This window comes from Solanum verrucosum, unplaced genomic scaffold (genome assembly GCF_900185275.1).
Source record: "Solanum verrucosum unplaced genomic scaffold, falcon-dt-bn FXZP01000226.1, whole genome shotgun sequence".
NCBI classification, from domain to species: domain Eukaryota; kingdom Viridiplantae; phylum Streptophyta; class Magnoliopsida; order Solanales; family Solanaceae; genus Solanum; species Solanum verrucosum.
This window is the reverse complement of record NW_026020583.1, coordinates 200,777-223,021: the sequence shown is the minus strand read 5'-3', so window position 1 is coordinate 223,021 and position 22,245 is coordinate 200,777. Positions and strand designations below refer to the sequence as shown.

Sequence of the window (22,245 nt, the reverse complement as noted above, 5' to 3'; positions counted from 1 at the left end):
GCTACACAAACATTTATAGTATACCTTTGGATTGCTTGACTCAATGTCAACCATTGATTTTAAATCTTACCATCTAACGGCTTCAAATAAGAGGTGGACATAACTCATGAGCTTCCTCATAGGACAAAGTCGAAAGAAAAATGGATATAGTAGAAAGTGGGTTATTGAAATATTTATAATTCTTATTTCCCATGTTCCAATTTATGGGACTTACTTTCCTTTTTAGTCAGTCCTTAAAAGAAAGATATATTTCTATATTAAGTACTCTCTCCGCCCCATTTTATGTGAGATTGTTTGATTTGGCACGGAGTTTAAGAAAAAAAGGAAGACTTTTAAAACTGGTGGTCCAAAATAAATTATAGAAATTTGTTTGGCGGTAAATCATGTCATTAAGGGTAAATAAACATTTTATAGTTAAATAGCTACTTTATTTAGGTAACTATTTAACTATAAAATGTCTATTTTACTCCTAATAAAATGATTTATAGTCACAAAAATTTATATCATTCATTTTGGACCATAAATTTTAACAGTCTTCCTTTCTTTCATAAACTTCGTTCTGAGTCAAATTACCTCACATAAAATGGGACGAAAGGATAATTTTTAGTAAATGGTAAATATATGACGAATTTCATTATATTGAGTATTGACAATTAATTTTTTTTTCTTACTTTCGTTATGTGTTTAAAAAAAAATTCTCTTCTTTTTTGTTAAATCTGTACTTTATATTTTCTAACATATTTAATATAGCTAGATTAGCACATTTTTGTACATTATATAGTTTTTAGTTCAACACTACAATTTTCACGATTCGAGACTAAACCTCTAGTAATAATATGTTGTTTAAATCCACAAGTAAACCCAATCTAACCCATGATCTAGCCTGACATTGTGAAAACATTTTAGTAACAACTAAAAGTAACTGATGTGAAAGCTGAATCTGAATAATTTATTAAATCCAAAGCACTGCATGGAATATCTAGGGAAAAAAGAAAAGAAGCTAAACTATGATCTTACTGAGAAAGCCTCTACTAAGATGTGGTTTTTGAACAAATCTCCAACTAACTCAAGCTGACTAATAATGGAAAAATTAAATACCTGAAATAAATATAAGGATTGTCCTTGAAAGATGAGGAGTCGCCAAATTTTACCTTTTAGCTAGCTAATACAAGATCATATTAACAGTGAGGTGAACACTGAATGACTAAACCTATAATAAAATAATATAGTGCATAAGTGTATATGGTCAATACTTTTAATTGAGTGACTATGTGATACATGAACCACGATTTTAGTAACTGAACATAATAAATCTGAGATGCTTAACTGAACGTTAAACTAGGATATATAAAATAATGCAATAATAAAATAGTAAAACGTGAAACTAGTACATACTGAAACTAAAAAAATTGAATGCAATGAGATGAATTGCAATAACCTGAAAGGTGGAATTTTGTGGATACTTACAATCGAAAAACTCTTTTAGCTAATATGAGTCCACCTGTACTCAGACTAGGAGGACGTTATGTACCATGACAAGGCTAAGAATACTGATGAGGTAGATTCACTAAATTGATGTCCAAACAGCTTGGGAGTCTATCTTGATCTGACGGATGACCCTTAAAATCTCCGTTGTCACATAGTTATAGGATGTTGGAATTTCTACTGAAGGTGTCAGTCCTAACTGATGGGTGAGACCTAATTCCTATGTATGATCAATGAAAAGTACTTAGCCTAATGAAATTTAAATAAATAAACTTAATAATACTAATAAACTGAATAGCTCATAAATACTAAGAATATGTTATAGATACTGTATTTTTAAATCATCTTAAACCATCAGGGACTGATAAACTAAGTATTTAAACTAATTATTATGAATTTATATATTTTGAATGAAACATATAATGTGACTATCACAAGTTCAAATGCATGAACTTCCCTTATTCTGAGAGCACATGAGAATCGATAATTCTCAATTCACTCATCAAAACTAATCAAAAGAGTGAGCAGTTGTTGTCAATAAAAACACCCAATTAAGAGCTGAGGTCGGATCCCACAAGGAATGGTATACGGTTAAGAATTTAATTAGAGAGTTAACAAGCTATTAATTCCAATGGAATTGAAATGACAAATGGGTGGAGAAGTCTACCAACTTCAACACCACTAATTCAGACACCCAATTAATAATATTGAAATAATCAATGATTCACGGAACTAAAGGACATTAGGGACGTGGAGATCGAATATTTATTTCACTTGGGATATTGAATAATTTCTCATTACAATTAGATAATAATAAATAATATAGGTAATCATAATTGACTCTTATCTTCTTTCTATCTCAAAACACCCTTGCATAAGATGTCCTTTCAGTTTTATCTATATGCCATTCAAAACCAACCCAAAACTTTAGATCTGCAATCAAGTAAACAAAACCACATCTATTGAATAAATTATTCACTTATATTGGTTTCATTCGAGCACTATTACAAGATCAAAACTAAAATTAAGTTGGTCACCTCAATTCAAGAATTAATCACTCGGCAATAAGTCAAATCAATGATTAACAATCACAAAATCAAGCAATTTAACAAACCCACTAAATTAAATCAACACCCTAGCACATAATCACACCCCAAGAGTTTGGGGTTTTAGCCACACATTGCAAAGTGTAAATAGATTATACCTTGCATGAAATCAGCCATAGGTAGCATGGAATTGAGTATTTAATTGCAAACCCACTTCAAATTTGACCTCAATTTCTCAAATCCAAACACTCTTTCTCTCTCATTTGGGCTATTTATAATTTCCCAAAATTTTACCCAAAAATTAGCTTTGTTTCCCCTTCGGTGATGTTAGTTGAGTTCGCCAACAACATTCGATGAATCACCTATGTTTCTTCAGATCACTTTTTACTTGCTTAAGGCTTCAGGTGTTTGAGTCTCTTTAGACGATCCCGTTTGAGTTCTTTTTTTGTAAATATGGCAACACGCCGATTTCCACCTCATATCGCCCTTTGAGCCTTTATTTTTGTTGCCAGCACTATTAGATTTGGCAACATCTATTCACTTGACCTTATCTGTTTTGGCAGATCCCTATTCGTGCCTCACTTCGCAAATTGACCTTGAGGGTTGACTCAGTGCATTGTCAACTTAGGTAGTTGATCTCAGTTTTGTTTGGCAACTCACCCTTCTTGTTAGGAGATCGACAACGCGAAGTTCACACTTATTCATTGCATTTTTGGCAATTATTTCAGATATCAATCTTTGCCTTGTCCATTTACATTCATTGCTACAAATCATCAATATATCATTAGAATAGAACAAAAATAGGCATCGAGGACACTGATTATTGAGATAAGTAAACCTTAAATGAGTAAAAATCTACCACACATCAACACGCCCAACTTAAGATTTTTTTGTCCTCAAGTAAACTGTAATGATCCGAGAGCACCCCCTAGTCGTTACCGGCGTATTCGACCTCTCGGAGGTCTTATACAAGCCCTTAGCATTCGTCATAGCATTTATCATAGAAAATAGTGGAAAAATTAAAACTTTTTCATAATATAACACAAGACTTAAAAGTCACCTCATTTAAACTTTTAATACAAATCGGAGTAATACGTCTTAAGGTAGCCATCTTAAAGCACGACTACAACACAAGAGGGACACAACCCTTACAATACAAAAGAAACTATTATCTAGTACATTGAACTTAAGGAAACTCTTTAACATAAAGGTCCTTGAATCTTTAAGGACACACCCGAACTTGGGAATAGTAAGCCAAGCTCATCACTTCTAGGAAAGGCCCTTTAGCCACCACCACCTACACTTGGTGTAAAAAGATGAAGAAGAATGGTGTTTGTACAAGAATGCACTAAGTATGATAACCATGCAAAACATGCTTTTAAAAGGAACATGTAGTTGGAGCATCATGCCTTTTTAGAGAAACATCAAGAACATTTAGTACATTAGGAACAATATAAACCACATACATCATCATACACATGGAAACCATCCATAATACCACATAGAACCACTTATAACATTTTAGGCACATTCAATGCATACAATACATTACCTTCCTCTTTATCTTAACTCCTTTCCTCAAGCAACCCTTAGAGAATACTTGGTGCAATGTATCACCTTAAGGTTACCAAGGGTGAACTTACATATATCCTTCATCAATCCAACCAGATATATTCATAGAGTCATAAGTAAACCATAAGACATTGTCTTCACATAGGGACCATCACCTAAGACAACCCCCAAGTCACACTAGTGCAATGTGCAAGTAGCATCCCATAATACTACTCACACCAAGTGTTCCTAGGAAGCCACCATAGACTAGGCACATCATATTCAACAAGTCATAACATCTTCATTTAACATTAGACATAAGACCAACATACTTCATAACATCATATAAGGACTCATTCATTTACTACATCATTAGTCATAACCCATTTAGTTCATATCATAGGTAAACCACCCTCACAACCCCTTCACAAGCTCACTTGTGCAATGTACACATGGAGTCCCATATCCCCACAAATACTAAGCAAACCCATTAAGAAGTCATAAGTGTAATTCACATGCATAATTATACTTCATGTCTTGACATAAGTAAAGTCAACCTTAACATGCTTTCATATTAACATACATAGACCATAGTCTTCATTACATTAAGGGCCTAATCATAACCTCCCTTAGAGTCCACTTGTGCAATGCATAAGTAGGGTCCATAGTCCTACCTACACTAAGTAACTCTTCAAGAATTCGTGACTAGAGTTCATATTCTTATCTTAGTTCATTTCTTAAATTTTGGGAGACATTGCCATAACCAACATAGACCATGTGAGCTACATGAAATCCGGTGTTCTACTCCCACAGCGAAAAGAGAGGGTACTACTTGACATTGCCATAACCGACATAGACCATGTGAGTTACATCAATCCTCAACAATTCAGAATCAATTGACATAGATAGCAATAGGAATCAAGAATGTAATTCAATAACATAAACATAATCTAAGTACAACCTTTAAAATATCTTTCTTAACTTGGAAAATGTTTAAAAGGAGATTGCCCTTTAATGATATAATTACTAGGCTCAATATCAACTCACAAAATGATTGTTTTTGTTGTAGGAATGCATATAATGATACTATGTATCATGTGTTTAGAGAGGGAGAAACAGCAAGCCAACTATGGATCATGATGGGAAACCCTCTCGGAATCTAACATAAAATTCAACCTATGACCAATATCTTCAGTGCTTGGTGGGAAGCAAAACCAGAAAATGCCATTCACAAGACTATCTTGAACATTACCCCTATAATTATTTGTTGGGAGATTTGGAAGCAATGGTGCTCTTGCAAATATGGAGGCAAAAAATACCTCCAAACAAACAAAATGTGCTATCAAATCGTTCATACTTTAAAATCTGTTTTGGCTAATACTTTTCAAAACTTCCGTGGAAGTAATCATTGGCCATCATTCTTCCTAGAAGTTGAGAGGCTCAGACCAGTTCAGATAATGAAGCAAGTAACATGGAGTTATCCCCAAAATGACATCATAAAAATCAATACTGATGGTAGCTATGTACATGAGACTGGAAGGGCAGGCATTGGGGGAATCATAAGTAATAGTTATGAAGACTTGATCATGGCATTCTTTTTCCCCGTTGAGTGCAAAAATAGCAACATGGTTGAGGCCATGGCAGTTGAGTTTGGTGTAAAATGGTGTAATCAACATGGGTACACTAATTTTATTCTAGAACTTGACTCCATGAATATAGTCAATGTGCTCGCCAACAATATATATAGTTACAAATATGAAGCTGAAACAAGTCATTGACTCCATCAATGTCATCAAAAAAAGGGTGCAAATGCAAATTAAACATTGTTTCAGAGAGGGAAACCAAGTTGCAGATTGTTTAGCAAAACTGGCCTCATCTTCTCACCAGATGCTCATCACTCAACTCTATTCTAATCTCCCTAGACTAGCTAAAGGTCTCGTTCTACTTGACAAATGGCAATTGCCTAGTATTCGGAGCAAATATGATAGAGCAAATTTCTTTGTAAGCTAGCTACTTTCTTCTTCATAAATTTACAGAAGGCTCTATAGTAGTTTTTGTAAGCCTTCGGATCAGTGTTGTATTGAGGTCAGGTCTAGCCTCCCTCTAATCCTTTTTGCTAATACAAAACACCCTATCCGGGTAATTGATTAAAAATAAATAAACAAAGGGATCAACCCATAACTTTGCCCATAGGACGATAATTATCAACTCATAATATACCAACAATTCAACATGAATAAGTATAGATAATCATAGGAAACATCAATACAATCTAATCTAAACATAATTTCACCTATAGAGATCATACTCACAAAGACTCACATCATAGGCCAATTTTTGACAATTTGGGGATCATGGATTCTTTAAGAATTCCTTTGAAAATTATCTTAAAAACCTTAATTCCACATTAATTCATCAATAGAATGATTTAGTAAATCTTTTGACAAGGAACCCATGTTTAGATTGAAAATTGGGAATTTTTGGTCTGTGAATCACTTCTTAAAATCTTTGATAAAACTCCTTGAATGAGAGGTTATTCAAGAATCAAGAGTTACCATACCTTAAGTGTTGAAGACCCATGAAATTGAAGAAGAAATCAGTTGAAAACCCATCTTCTATCTTGAGCTTCATCAAGGTTTTCAATGGAGTTTTTGAGAGAATCTATTTTGAGAAGGAATGGTCAATTTGAAGAATGGGGTCTAATTCTAGGTTTTGGGGTTTTAACCAACTTAAAATACCCTAAAATAAGTAGAATAACTGTTTATAATAATTCTTCAAAGTACCCAAAATACCCCTCACTTAGTTGGACCTTTTAAACAAGTCAAACTTGAGTTTTATTTTCGCAGATTTCGTCGGGAAACAAGTTTGCGACGCGGAGGTGTTCCCACAAGTTTTCATAAATTAAATTTTGAGACAGTAGAGTCCGCAATACGTCCGCGACGCGGACCAAACTTTTTCCCCTTGGTGGAGCTAGTCCGCGACGCGGACATGCTCCCTCCATGAGCAACTTCAAGCTGCCTTGGCAGCTTGTTTGGCCAAGGGTTAGGGTCCTCCTCGGGGACCCTTAGGGTGGTCCTGGGGAGTCTTACCCGGACGTTTTGACCCTAAAAACATTTATTAAGACACTAGGGTCACCTCCACTGATTTTAGACTCCAAACAACACATAAAAACGTGAACAACATACTAGAACACAACAACACGCAAAAGACTAGTTTCCGAACGTCTTGGTCGTCCCTTGACGTTTGATTTCCAAACTCTTTAAAACTTACTAAAAAGGCTATTCTTCATTATTTTAACAAGTTATTAGTGCATAAAATCCATGGGAGGCTCTACTTTATCCTACTTCATTTTGAGGGTCATTACATAAACCAAGAACACAATAAGCTCAATAAGGGTGTCTACAACAGTACCCAATCAGAGCTAACATGCAAGTTCCATAGCACGACTACTCTCAATAACACACTACCCTCAATCATGATAATAAAACTTCAAATTATGAATAGCTAGTTTCAACACAAGCTCAAACTCACTTTAGCTTCTTATCAAAAGCAAGAAGATGTTTCAACAAATGCATTCAAGTGCCCTCACAGCAAGAACGATTACATGCTCTCACACAACAAATCAAAAAATGTATAAGGAATCAATGCAACTCTCACTCTCTCAAAAGATAAACACATGCAAGCTTTGTCTTATTGGTTTGTCCGTATTTTGCAATCATCGCATAACCTAGTTCATGTAAAATCTTAACGTTCTTTTAGGCTTGTAATGGAACTGAGAGTGAAGGTATGGTCAATTTTGATTGGTGACTTTACTTTTTCAGAGCATTGTTTCAATCATCATCACCTCTTCTCAAGTTCCTTTCATTCCTTTTCATTTGAGAACTCAAACTTTGATTTGTCGCTCAATTTATTTGGAATCCCCTTTTAATTCATTCACTTCTCTTTTTCATTTTCATTTTTCCAATGCATTTCGATCACAATGACTCTTTTTTATCCTTTTTTTTAATAATGAGGGATTACTTCTCTTTGTATAACTTCCAAAGAAAAGCCTCCCATTGGTAGACTCATTGGAGCTCTGCCAATTGTACTCAGTGCCTCGTCGAGTTCCCTTTACCATCCCCTAATTTTACACAAAACCTGCACATATTAACTCCCACATTATTGAAAATACTAATACTAGGGTTGCCTCCCATGAAGTGCCTAATTTAATATTGCAACACGACAAGGATGTGTTGTTCAAACATGATCCAAATACAACTTCAACAACCCTCACATCTTGACTTTCTCCAATGTATGCCATTAACCTTTGCCCATTGACTGTGAATCTCAACCCCTTTGCATCTTCAATTTCAATTGATCCATTGCCATACACTCGTACTTGGGCTTACCTGGTAAGATTTAAACCTTGAATTGAATAGTAGGACTAACTCCCCTACCTGAAACTCACGAGGCAGTATCTTAGCATCATGGTACTGTTTAACCTTTTCTTTATATAGGGCGGAGCTTTCGTAGGCTTACAAACGAAATTCATCCAACTCAAAGATTTGGTCTACACGATCTCTGGAGGCAGCATCCCATTTAATATTTATCTTGTTCTATATTCATAAAGCTTTGTGTTCTAAGTCAACCGGAAGATAACAAGCTTTTACAAACACTAAATTGTAGGAAGATATACCAATGGGAGATTTGAATGTCATACAGTAGGCCCAAAATGCATTATCAAGCTATCTAGACAAATTAGTACAATAGACATTCATAGTTTTTGCCAAGATGCTCTTTATTTCTCAATTAGACACTTCAACTTGTCCCCTCGATTCTAGATGATATGGTGTTACCACTTTGTGCTATACCCATATTTTCAGAGGAGCGCTGCATATTGATGATTGCAAAAGTGTGATTCTCCATCACTTATAATGGCCCTTGGGGTACCAAACCTTGTGAAGATGTTCTTTTTGAGAAACTTTGTGACACTTCGTGCTTCATTGTTTGGTAATGATATCTCTTTCACCCACTTGGAGGGATAATCAACTTCTACGAGGATATACTTGATTCAAAAAGAGCTGGGAAAAGGTCCCATGAAATCAATTCCCTATTTACATCAAACAATTCAATTGAAAGGATTTCAAAAGTGGTAATTCGTGTCTCCTATATATAGTCCATTGTAATTGACATTGGACACAACATATGCAAAATGCATGAGCATCCCTAAACATTGTAGGCCAATAGTGGCCATATTGTAAAACCTTAGAGGCTTTACGAATGACCCCATGATGACAACCTGCTGGCGAGGCTTGACATTCTTCAAGGATCTCATTCAGTAAAACTTCGACACACAATGCCGAATGATGTTATCAACACGCTTTGTAAAAAGGAAAAGGTTAATTACATATATACTTCATCACATTAAATAGAAATTTCCTCTTTTGATGGATACTCAAATAATCAGGTAAAAACCCACACACAATAATATTTGAAAAATCTGCATTCCAAGGAACAAAGGGTGTAGAAATTACCATTACTGATTCATCTGGAAAAGCATCATCAATGTCTTTTTCTTCAAGAACTCTAGCATCTGCTTCCAACCTTCAAATATGGTCAACTATTGTTTTTTCACACCTCTTCCTATCTTTCACCTTTCAAATTCTTGAAGAAGTAACACTCATCGGATCACCCTTCGCTTAAACTCTTTCATAGCCATTAGGTACCTTAATGTTGTGTGATCTCTGTGAACAACCACTTTGGTACCCAACAAATATTCTCTAAACTTCTCAAACCCATATGCCACATCCAATAACTCTTGCTCTGTTACAATGTAATTCTTATGAGCACAATTCAACATTTTGCTAGCATCATAGATAGGATGAAAAAAACTTGTTTTTGTGATGCCCAAGAACAACTCCTACAGACAAACCACTAGAATAACACATCATTCAAAAATGGATATTCCAATCGGGATAAATAATTATTGGGGCTGATATATGTTTATCCTTGAGTGTTTTGAAAGCCACCATTCAAGAATCATCCAAATCAAATGTATTTCGTTCTCAAAGAGTATACACAATGGAATAGAAATCTTGGAGAAATATTTAATGAATCGTCTATAGAGCCTGGCATGACAAAGAAAGCTCCTCACACCTTTTACTGAAATTGGGGGAGGTAATTTTTCCATCTCTTGAATTTTTCGCTTGATCAACTTTAATACCATCCTCGCAAATTTTGTGCCCAAGCACAACTCCCTCTCTCACGATAAAGTAACACTTCTCCCTATTAAGGACCAAGTTGAAATCAAAACACCTTTTCAACACCATCTCATAATGACATAAGTATACCTCAAAATAATTCCCAATGACAGAAAAATTATCCATGAACACTTCAATGGAGTCCTCTACCATGTCTGCAAGGATTGATCTGAGAGCATACATCGTTGGAAGGTAGTCGGGGGATTACACAACCCAAAGGGAATTTACTTGAATGTGAAGGTTCTATAAGAGTATGTAAACGTTATATTCTCTTGATCCTCGGGTGCAATAGAGATATTGTTGTACCTGCAATATCCATCAAGAAAAAAATACCACCCCTTTGCAGCAGGCCTATGAAGCATCTAATCAATAAATGACATGGAGAAATGATCTTTTTAGATCCATGAATTAAGCTTCTGATAGTCCATGGACACGCCACCTGCTGACAAGTCTAGTGGCGACTGATTTGGTTTTTTCAGTAGGATCTACCGTGATACCACCCTTTTTCATAACATATTGTACCAGACTTACCCATTGGTTATCCACAATTAGAATGCTAACTCCCACATCTAACCATTTTATAATTTCTTTCGTCACCACTTCTTGCATTTGAGGATTTAATCTTCATTGATGTTCAATACTTTGTTTGCAATCTTCCACCAAATTTATTTTGTGAGTGCATATGCTTGGTGAAATATCCACAATATCAGCAATTTACCACTCCAAGGCTTTAATCTGCCTCTTCAACACTATGATCAATAACTCCACTTGTGATTGCTTAATATCACTTGCAATACTTATTGGAAGTGTGTTGTTGCCACCAAGAGACCATATTTGAGATGAGTCGAGAGTTCCATCAACTTTTATTTCAGTGGTTCAATGATAGATGGTTTGACCAGTGGTGCTTATCGACTAGACAAATCGAGGTCGAGCCTAGATTGGAAAGAATTATGTAAGCCAACGCCTACAAGGGCAGCCCAAAACTTCATCATAGTTGCCAATTTCATCTTGATCATAGTTAAGTATCACTTGAGCAAAAGGTTCCCTACAAAATGATGCACTTTCAATACTTTCTACGGCTTTGTCAATTTGATCCAAGTGAGACACAACATTTATATCACTTGGGTATTTCATTGATTTGTGAATATTAAATTTAACTACTTCATCATTGACTCGGAACATCAATTCACCGCATTCCCCATTAACATAAACTTTCCCTGTGGCGAAGAACGGTCTACCAAGAATTACTAACATTTTGACATCAATTTCATAATCAATCACCACAAAATCAATGTGGAACACAAATTTGTCAACTTTCACTAGCATATCATAGACCACATCCACTGGTTTCTTTATTGAATGATCAACCATTACAAGTCCCATATTCATTTGTTTTGGTTTATCAAGCCCAAGATTATCAAATATCATCAATGGCATTAAATGTATGCTTGAACGATGATCAGATAATGATTTTGCAAAACTACACTTACTAATAGTGCACGGGATCGTGAAAGCTCCCGGGTCATCTCTCTTGAGGACATCATTCTTTTGTATTAATACACAACATGTTTGTGGTAGTTCAATTGTTATACAATCTATCATCCTTTTATTTGTCACCAACTCCTTCATGTATTTAGCGTAACCCGACATTTTGGTCAAAGGATCCACAAATAGGATATTCACTTTCAAATTTTCACTAATTCCATAAACTTTTGGAATTTTGCATAGTAATTTTACTTCCTCAACTTTTGAGAAAATGGAGGTATGATCTTGAATTTAGGTAATGTGGATGAAGTTTCAACACAACTTTTTGTCATATTTGCCTTCGACTCACCTTCTTCTTCTTTTTCTTGAGCTTGATCAATTTCCTTAGGTAATTCGTTATTGGCAATCACCCTTTGATTATTTGGTTTGTCGGGCCTTACTACTTCTTGCAATGTCTTTCCATTTCTAGTAACAATTGCTGAAACTTGGAGCAAATCTCTTTGATTCCCCTTTGCATTAGACTTTTCACACTTATACGGTTAAGCATATACGAGAGCAGTTTTCTGCCTTATCTTTCCTCCAGTGTTTTGATAGAAGATACATGTGAAACCATGGTGGTGGACAAAACTGAAATGTCACTCTTCATTCCTTGCAAAATCATACATGAATCCTCCACCTTGTTTAGAACTTTAGTCAACAAATCATCTATTTGTTTCTTCATCAGTTCTTTATAATGCTCATATCTGACCTCTTCTCTATGACCCCTCTCATCAATACCATTGGTCGAATTTTGATTTCTGGCAACTCCTAGCTGAATTGGCCAAAATTCCTTCGGTTTTCCACCTCTCATGTAGACATCTTCATCATATCCACACTGGGTATTGAATTTATTGAGTTTACTCCACCTATGGTAACTTGCTCAAATAAAATTTCAATCTGAGGGGTAAACCTAGCAATGATTTTTTCACGCTCTTGGTTCTTTTCTTCTTGTTCCTTCAATTCCCCCAAATGTGGAAGTGAGACATATCATCACTCATATACCATGCTTTGTTGATTTTTGTCATCTCCTCAAGAAACTTTATCGCTTAAGTGAATGGTTGTCTAACTATACCTCCTCACACAAGATGATCAACCAATCCCTTATTTACAAAATAAGACTTTGGTAAAAATATTGGAATATCAGCTCATCCAAAAAACCATGCTAGGACATTGGAACAATACTCTCTTGTAACGTATCCAAGTTTATGCGTAGGTTCCCCACTCATTCTTTCAAAATTTTGGATGTTCTTTCTCAGCTTCATAATTCTTGACGAATGAAATAACCTATCGAGGAATGTTTCATTCAACCCTTCCCATGAGGTAATAGACATCCTTGGAAGTTTAATCAACCATCTAGTTGCCTCCCCCATTAGAGAAAAGGATATCAGCCAAAGTGACTCTTGTGAGATGCCTTTAGCTGAAAAGGGGGTTACACACACTTGAATGGCTCTTAAGTAATGGTTGTCGGTTATAGATGGCCCTAGTAGCGTGAGGCAAAACCATGTATCATCACATAGCTTTTAAGTGATGGTTGTCGGTTAGAGAAACTGTCACAGTTATATTTTGTATTCTTATATACAAAGAGATTACCTTTATTTTCATATACAAACAAAGTTTAAATTAAATCCTTTCTTACAAACTGAGTTACCATTGTATTTCTAAATACAAAGAGTTGTTATCCATGTTTTAAAAGATTTTCTTTATATTTCATTTATATAATTGCTTTATATTGAAATGAGTTGAGTTGAGTTGAGTTTCTTCAATTACATTTCAAGCTTATGTCTTGTTTTAGTATTCCCCTCGCATGCTCATACATTCAATGTACTGATGTCATTTGTCCTGCATCATTTTATGATGCAGATACAGGTAACCAAGATTAGCATACAATGCCTCGTTGCTCCAGCTGAGCATTCAGAGTCATTTGGTGAGCATCCTTGCTTTCTGGAGGATCCCTTTTTATATTGCTTTAGTAGTTTCAGTTATAGGATGATCAGGGTCATGTCCCGACATCCCTCATAGTTTTATAGGCTTCAGAGACACCTAGTTATAGTTCATTTGTCTTTTCATCTTCATTCTATTATGTTGAGACTTGAGTTTGCCTTATTGGCCAATTGAATGTTCATTTATAACATTCTAGTTTTATAACATGGATTTATCTTTGTTGACTAAACTCTTCGGCTGAGTAGGTAAGCCAGGCCAAGGGTTCGCTTGGGGCCAGCAATGGTTCTTGAGTGCCAGTCCTGCCCAGGGGTGGGCTTGGGGTGTGACACTTTCCTCTTGAGGTTATGACTATAAATAATGGACACTATTTAAGTACAATTTTTCTCTTAATTATTCTTACTTGAAATTTAGTATGTCCATGAAGCTAATAATGATTACCATAAATATTTCAATATCTTATTTTTATACGTAATATACCTTTGACAAAATATTATTACTCAATTAATATTTGAGTAAGGCTATCACAGAGAGGTAATTTTACAAAAAAGTGTACATCTATAGTGAATGTAAAAATTATTATAAGTAGAATGTTATATAAACAAAAAATATAATATCAAATATTAGTTCTTAAGAAATTTAGGTCTTTACAATGAAATGTTATTATAACGAATGATGTTAAAACAGAGGCTTGTACGTATGTCAAATATTTAGCTTGACCAATTCTTATATATATATATATATATATATATATAGATATTTAAATAGTTTTTAAAATTTTAATATATGAATAACAATATCTATGGGGAAATATATTTCATTTCTCTCTAAGTTTCTACCATATCTTTGCGGGATTATAGTCCATTTTTTTCTGCCACATACATATCATATATTTGTGTATAATGAAAGTATCTAGTATGTTATAGAAGTTGTATAGTAATATAAAACATTAACCTTTTTCCATAAAAAGATTAAGAGATGAATAAAATTGAAAATATTATTTATAGAATCCTTAATTTGATCTAATATCGTCTTATTATCAACCACTATTTTCTTACATATTTTTATATAGCTAGCAAGGAGTGTATCTTGTGACATAAAGTTTTCTTAGATAAAAATGAACACAAAATAACAGGAAATTTATACTTAAGAAGTTGTATATTCAATATAAATATAAAAAAAAGGAAAAACATATGGAACAGTACATATCCAATGAAGAAAGAAGACAAAAATATATGATGATGCTACAATATTCAGTCTAGTGTTCAATTTGATTGTAATATCTTGCAACCAATACTTTGCTTCTCCCTTCCTTTTTACCTATATATCTATTAAGAATATAATTAATATCATGACTATATTATCATATTATAAGTAAAAGTGAAAAAATATATTTGAATAGTGGACATAACATAAAAACTAATAATTCAATGGACTATGTTGGTGCTCGATATTTTAGCAAAATTAGGTACAAACTCCTTCATATGATGCCAAAAGAATAAAAAATGAAAAAACAAAAGAGGAAACATTTTACCTCAATCATGTCCCTTTTTTGTTTGTTTATTATTATTGTCTCTCCCACGCCTTTTTGTCACTATTCACACATTATGTGAAAAGTAATTATCAAATTCTTTCTCGAATGAAAACACAGTTATTTTTAAAAAGAAATAAAACAAGAAAATGAAATTAAAATCCTAGCGCGATATATATCTATCATAGTTAATTGCACATTTCTATGTTTTCTTCTTTTCTTCTTTAATAGAAAACCAATACCTAAATTTTAATGCTAAGAAATTCAGCGAGATATTTCAATAGATTGGTATGGAAATTTTAAATGATCTCAAATCGTCACAAAAAAAGAGATCCCTAAGAATTTATAAAGACTGAATTGTTGTGATTTATGACCGAAAAAACATGAAGGTTGCATTTGTTGTGACTATTGGTAAGAAATAAGTTTTTTTTAATGAATAAAATATGTAGGTTAATTAGAAGGATATAAATGTTTTAAAATGATACAAATAATATTGAAGTATGTATGTGATAACAAACGAAAGAGGAAAATACAATGTGAATTGATGAAATTTGCTACAATTTGTTCACCAACTCTTTCTTATGTGGTATGCCAAATTTCTTTGAACTTCAAACTTAATTAACTGTTGCAATTAACACTTGAGATTTTTTAATAAGAAAAATGTGTAGAAAACTTTATAAAATCATAGTTTAAAAGTGAGAAAAAATAGTGATGGCAATGGGGCGGGGCAGATACAGGGAAGGGTGGGTTTAAGGATTTGTGGGGCGAGGCGGGGAGGGTTTAAGGCTTTGTAGGGCAGGGCGGATTTAAGATTGTGCGGGGCGGGTGGGATGCGGGGCGGGTGGGATGCGGGGCGGGTTGAAGTGTGTTTTTTGAAAACTAATGTGGGGCGGGTGGGTTGCGGGTATATGTGAATTTATGTGGGATCAAACTTAATTTTAACTTTCCACATGTTATAAGAGTCATAGAATATTATTTAATAAGATAACTTCTTTAAACTACTATAATATTCAAGATAGTAAATGAAAATGGTTCAATAAAAAGTAATACAATTTCTTACATGTTTTCTAATTGACCTCTAAAAGTTAATTTTTTAAGTCACTATCCTATTAAATTAATACAACTTAATAAAAATATGAATTTATTTCAATGAATTATATTTTTATTATCAAACATAACTAGAAAAAAATATATTTAAATGTAACACCTCAGAATTTTTTTTAACTGAGACTTGAACCATCCTTCGTAGTGAGTAAGTTATTACCAAAGAATTTAAATTTTTCCTAAGTGTTAAGGTCACTAGATGCAGCACATTGTGTTCCAAAAAGAACTAGAGAGAATTCATTCAAGTCATTCCTAGGTTCTTTTAAGTTTTGGGTCAACTCAAACGACCATAACTTTTAGTACATGATGAGTTAAGAGACCCATAAGATATCAAAGAAAAGATCTCTGAGTTCTCTTTCCAACGCCACTGAGTTTGCTAATTTTTGAATCTGTATGAAGGAGATATGCCCTTTTGAAGTCTGTCTGTCCATTTAAGGAAAATTACTCGAAAATAGGAGGGGTATTTTAGTCTTTTCCTTACTTCCACTTATTCTAAACGCGAATTACACCAAATTAAGGGTCTAAACAGATTAGAATCAGTTTCATTCATCCCCAAAAGAACTAAGGATTTTAGAGAGAAGGTTCAAGAGGAGAAAAAGTTCAAAGTTTCTAGCGTTCGTTCAAGAAATTCAAGATTTCGCCAAGAACATAATTCTTTGAGGTATGTAAGCTTTCATAGTGTTGGGTTTGTTCACCCACACGCCAATCATGAATTTCTTTTGCGAATCTATCCATAAATATTGAGAAACTTAATTTCTTGATGAGTTCTTGATAATTGTTTTTGAAGTTTCCTTATCGATTAAGTTTTGATGTAAGATTTTACTTGGGTCAAATTCAAATGTCCATATCTATTAGAATATAAAGAATTACATGACCCATAACCTATCAAATTAAAGGTATTTGAATCTACTTTCCAACACCACCAATTTCGCGTCAATCTAATTTCTGAGTAAAAAGTTATGACTATTTTAGTAACCTGATATAGTGCTGTTATGAATTAGCTGACGGAAAAACATTAAACAAGGTCGTTTTGTTTTTTTACCTCCAAGAAAACCCTAAACAAATTTCTTGAATAATAAAGGCTCAAAACAATCAGATTTTTATATTTTAATCCATCACTCTCTTCTCTCTCAAACCTTAGGGAAAAACCCTAAGGAAAAGTAAAAGGTGAAGACTCCATTCAATATTCTTTCAATCCCTTTCATTTGCCCTAAGGAAAAGTAAAAGGCGAAGACTCCATTCAACATTCTTTCAATCCTTTTCAAGATTCTTTCCATCTTTTTCTAGATTCTCCTTCAAGATAAGTTTTCTCCAAGAATTTCATTCTTTCCAACTCAAATTCCTCCATATAATTATGAATCACTAATGAAAATCATAATTCTTGGCCATACAATTTCAAGAAATCTCAAGAAAGGTTTTCTTGATTGTTCTCCTTCAAGCTAGGGTTTCAAGGCTTCTAGTCAAGTTCTTCTTCATGATTCTTCAAGAACCTTGTTCTTTCAGGTATGTAAGGCTATCATAGTGTTTGACTAGTTCATCCTCACGCCCTGTATCTTCTTTCAAGTCAGTAAAATAGGAATGGAGGATTCTACCCCTAGATTTGAGTATTCTTGATATAAGCGTATTTGAGTTATTGAGTTTATGGATTTTTTAAAAATTTTGTATCTAATTATTGAGTTTCTATATTTTTATTGAGATCCTTGAGTTGATTTGTTCATGTCTATAATTCACCATGAACCCTATTTTGAGTTATAAATCTTGAGAAGATTTTCAAAGCCAACACTTGAGTATTAAACTGAGTTTTGAGGAAGTAAGTATCATAATGAGAAGATTCTTATACATGAGTCCATATTGTTATTCCGACCCTTGATTCAAGTTGTTCATGACCATATATTCTGCATGAACTCCATAAGTTGAGTATCTTTGAGAGGAGTAGTATCTTCATGTTATAAGTCTTGAGTATTGACTTCCTAATAATTTTGGCATTATATTCCTAATCATGGGGAAACTACATGTTACCCATGAAGGTCCTTGAGTTGAGTAGTTCATGCCCATAATTCTGCATGAACCCTATGAGTCGAGCAGACTTGAGATGACAGGTATCATTGATTCCTTGAGTTAAGTAGTTCATACCCATAATTACGCATGAACCCTCTAAGTTTAGCATTCTTGAGATGTATAGTATCATCTTCTCCTTGAGTTCTGAAGTTGTTGAATTCAAAGTATTAAGTTCTATGCATGGTTATTGAAAACTTTAAATTGAGTCGTTCACGTCCATAATTCGTCATGAACCCTATTTTAAGAAGTCTTTCTACAAATTGCTTTAAAACTTATTTTAAAGACTTGAGCACTAAGCTGAGGTAGAGTTGAGCCGAGTTCATTTTCTTTAAAATGATATATTAGAATTAAGTATTCCAAAGACTAAATATTTTTACATTTATGATGAGAGGAAACTAAGATTCCCAAAAGAGTTTTGAGCAGTTTGAGTACCATCTCTTTTAAGTGAAAGAATTTTTTGTGTAATAATCTAAAAATACAAAAAGATTTATGTTTTTAAATGTATGAGCTAGTATATTTTGGGAGAAGTATTGAGCACTGATATGGGAGAAAGTTCATACAACTCACAACCCCCATAAACCATGTAGCAAAAGTGGGTACAAAGGGTCATACTTTTTAGATGATTCCTTAATGTTTTTTAACATAGACTAGTCGATCCACTTAATGGTAGGTTCTATACCCCGACAAAGTATCGGACAAGTCTGGCAGTGTAGGCGAGACGTTGTATCATCACATAGCTCATAGTAATGATCGTCGGTTAGAGAATCTCCCACAGAGTTATATTGTATTTTTATATACAAATTGAGTTATTATTGTATTCTCCAATACAATTGAGTTATTATCTACTGTTTTAAAAGTTTTCCATATGTTGCATCTTTTATTGTTATTTTATCCTTGAGTATCTTGAGTTGAGTACCTTTGAGTTGAGTATCATATATTTGAGTTGAGTATCATATATTTGAGTTGAGTATCTAATCTTTGAGTTGAGTATCTTATTCTTAAGTTGATTTAAGTTGAGTGAGTTGAGAAGAGGTAAGTATGTTTTCTTTTTATCAAGTTCAAGCTTATGTTTATACTTTAGAATTCCCCTTACATGCTTGTACATTCCACGTACTGAGCCATTTGGCCTACATCATTTCATGATAGATACAGGAAATCACGATCATCAACAGGTGTTTTGTTGAGGTCATGTAATATTCCAGTCAGCTTTGGTGAGCCTTCTTACAGTTAGTAGTTTTGAGATGTATTTTGTCTTGTCACGATATCTTTCTGTAATAGTAGTAGCTTCATAGATAGACAAAGTTGAAGAGTTTCTGTATTTACTTTCTTTTAAGTATTGTTCACACATTCTTAAAGTTCATTATTGGAGTTCAGTGAATTTAATTTAGCTTCAAGCTTATGTATGCTTGAATTAGTCTTCCCCTTGTACCCAGGTACGATGAGGGTTCGCTTGGGGACTAGCAATGGTTATCGAGTGTCGGCCACATCCAGGGTGTAGGCTTGGGTCGTGACATTTAAATATTATGTGGTGCTGCTTCATGCGAGGCTGGTCTATGTGTGGGACGGTGGGGCAGGTCCAAAATTAAATAAATTGTTATGCGCAGCGGGGCGGGGCAGATTAAAATTTTTGCAGGTTAGGCTCAACCCGCACCGCTCCATTACCATCCCTACGAGGAAACCCCTCTATTTATAGCTAACATATAGTAGTATGAATAAGTGTTAATTGCACCTTATAAGGAAAGTCACAACCTTTAGAAAATGTCATTGCTCATCGAAAAAGGCACAACCCTTTGAAAAAGTCAAAACTTATCGAAAAAGGCACAACCCTTTGGAAAAGTCACAAACCTTTGTAAAACTCACATCCCTTCAGAAAAGTCACAACTAATTTGAATCACCACAGAAAAGAGATCACCAAGTAATATAAGGAGAGAATGGTTGTGATTTATGACTGAAAAATATGAAGGTTGAAATTGTTCTGACTATTCGTAGGAAATAAGTATTTTTTAATAAATAAAATATATAGGTTAATTAGAAGAGTATTAATGTTCTAAAATGATACAAATAATATTGAAGTATTTATGTGATGAAAATCGTTAGAGGAATATACGAGTGTGAATTGATGAATGATTTTCTACAATTTGTTCACCAACTATTTCTTTTGTGAATCACAACCAAAATGAATGTGATGGTACTCATCTTATCCCACCTACACAAATCATCTGAAACCCAACCATGATGAACCATGACTATACAATATGGAAATAAAATAAAATAAAAAGTTTAATAACAATCACTAATGCGGATAACGAGTCAACATAACTAAATCTCCAACACCTGGTTGTCACGCATACAAGCCTCTAATGTATTATGATAAATTTGAAAGAAAAATTTAAGTCTCAAATTATTTTGTCTCTAAAGTAAAACAATATCATAAATAAGAGTATAACGGTCTGCTAAGATGACAAACAACTACCTCAAAAATCTCCACAGTAAGCCTCAGACATAGAGAGAATAAAGAGTATCACAAAGATCCGGGCTAGTAACCTACAAAAATATAAAAGCAAGGGGTGAGCACAAAACCACAAGGTACTCAGCAAGAAAACTCTTAAATACTGAGCTAAGAGTATAAAATAGAGGTACGCCAGCCACTCAAACCAAACCTCCACAAATGCAACCTGCATAAAACTAGCCCAGCCTAACTGTAACACCTTTGATTCAAAAATATAGGAAATTTAGTTATTTTCATAGACATGGTGCCAGCACAAATGACACCACCAACGACTCGTAGGTACGGCAATGAACCATTGGTGGTGGCATGGTTGACAAGTAAGAATTTTCTTAAAAAATGATTAGTTTTAGTATTTTGTGACTGTTCACAAGGACGGTTCGTCATTAAATGCACGAGGCATAGATAGGTCTTGTAGGTGAGTCCCAGACTTAGAGAATATCTTAGGGCAAGAGTTTGGGCCTATGCAAGTGGTCCACGATCCATCAAGGGACCCACCGTCCTATATACGCAACATATCTCTATTTCTCCTTACCAAATAACTCCTGTAGAACTTAAGAAATTAAAGGAGTAGTTGAAAGATTTGTTGGATAAGGGTTTCATCCAATCGAGTATCTCTCCATGGGGTGCTCCAGTTTTATTTGTAAAGAAGAAAGATTGCTTTCTTCGGATGTGTATTGACAACCAACAATTAAATAAGGTTACTGTGAAGAACTAATATCCTCTCCCCAAGAATAGATTATATCTTTGACCAAATTTAAGGGGCGAGTTACTTCTCTAAGATTGACCTCCGGCCGGGTTATCACCTATTGAGGGTGAAGGACGATGATATTCTGAAAATGGCATTTCAAACTCGGTATGGTCATTATGAGTTTTTTGTAATGTAGTTTGGTTTGACTAATGCTTCGGTGGCATCTATGGGTTTGATAAATAGGTTATTTAGAAAATACCTTAACATGTTTGTGCTTGTGTTCATTGATAATATATTGATCTATTCAAGGAGTGAAGATGAAGATACCAATCATTTGAGGATTGTGTTGCAAGACCTCAAGGACCAACAACTCTTTGCAAAGTCTAGTAAATGTGAGTTTTGGTTAAGATTTGTTGCTTGTTATTGTCATATTGTTTCTGGCAAGGGTATTGTGGTAGATACTGTCAAGAGTTGGCCTAGAACTCTATCCCTTCAGATATTAGAAGTTTCTTGGGTTTATCTTGTAAATATAGAAGATTTTTTGAAGGGTTCTCTTCCATTGCCTCTCCATG

At 34.2% G+C, this 22,245-nt stretch overlaps 1 protein-coding gene across 1 annotated transcript; it reads right to left on the bottom strand.

Annotated features, from left to right (window-relative positions):
* Positions 1–11,269: 11,269 nt before the first annotated feature.
* On the bottom strand, positions 11,270–11,971 carry LOC125811274 (uncharacterized). The gene has a single exon (XM_049490781.1). The coding sequence runs from the start codon at positions 11,969–11,971 to the stop codon at positions 11,270–11,272; it is 702 nt and encodes a 233-aa protein (XP_049346738.1).
* Positions 11,972–22,245: the final 10,274 nt, after the last annotated feature.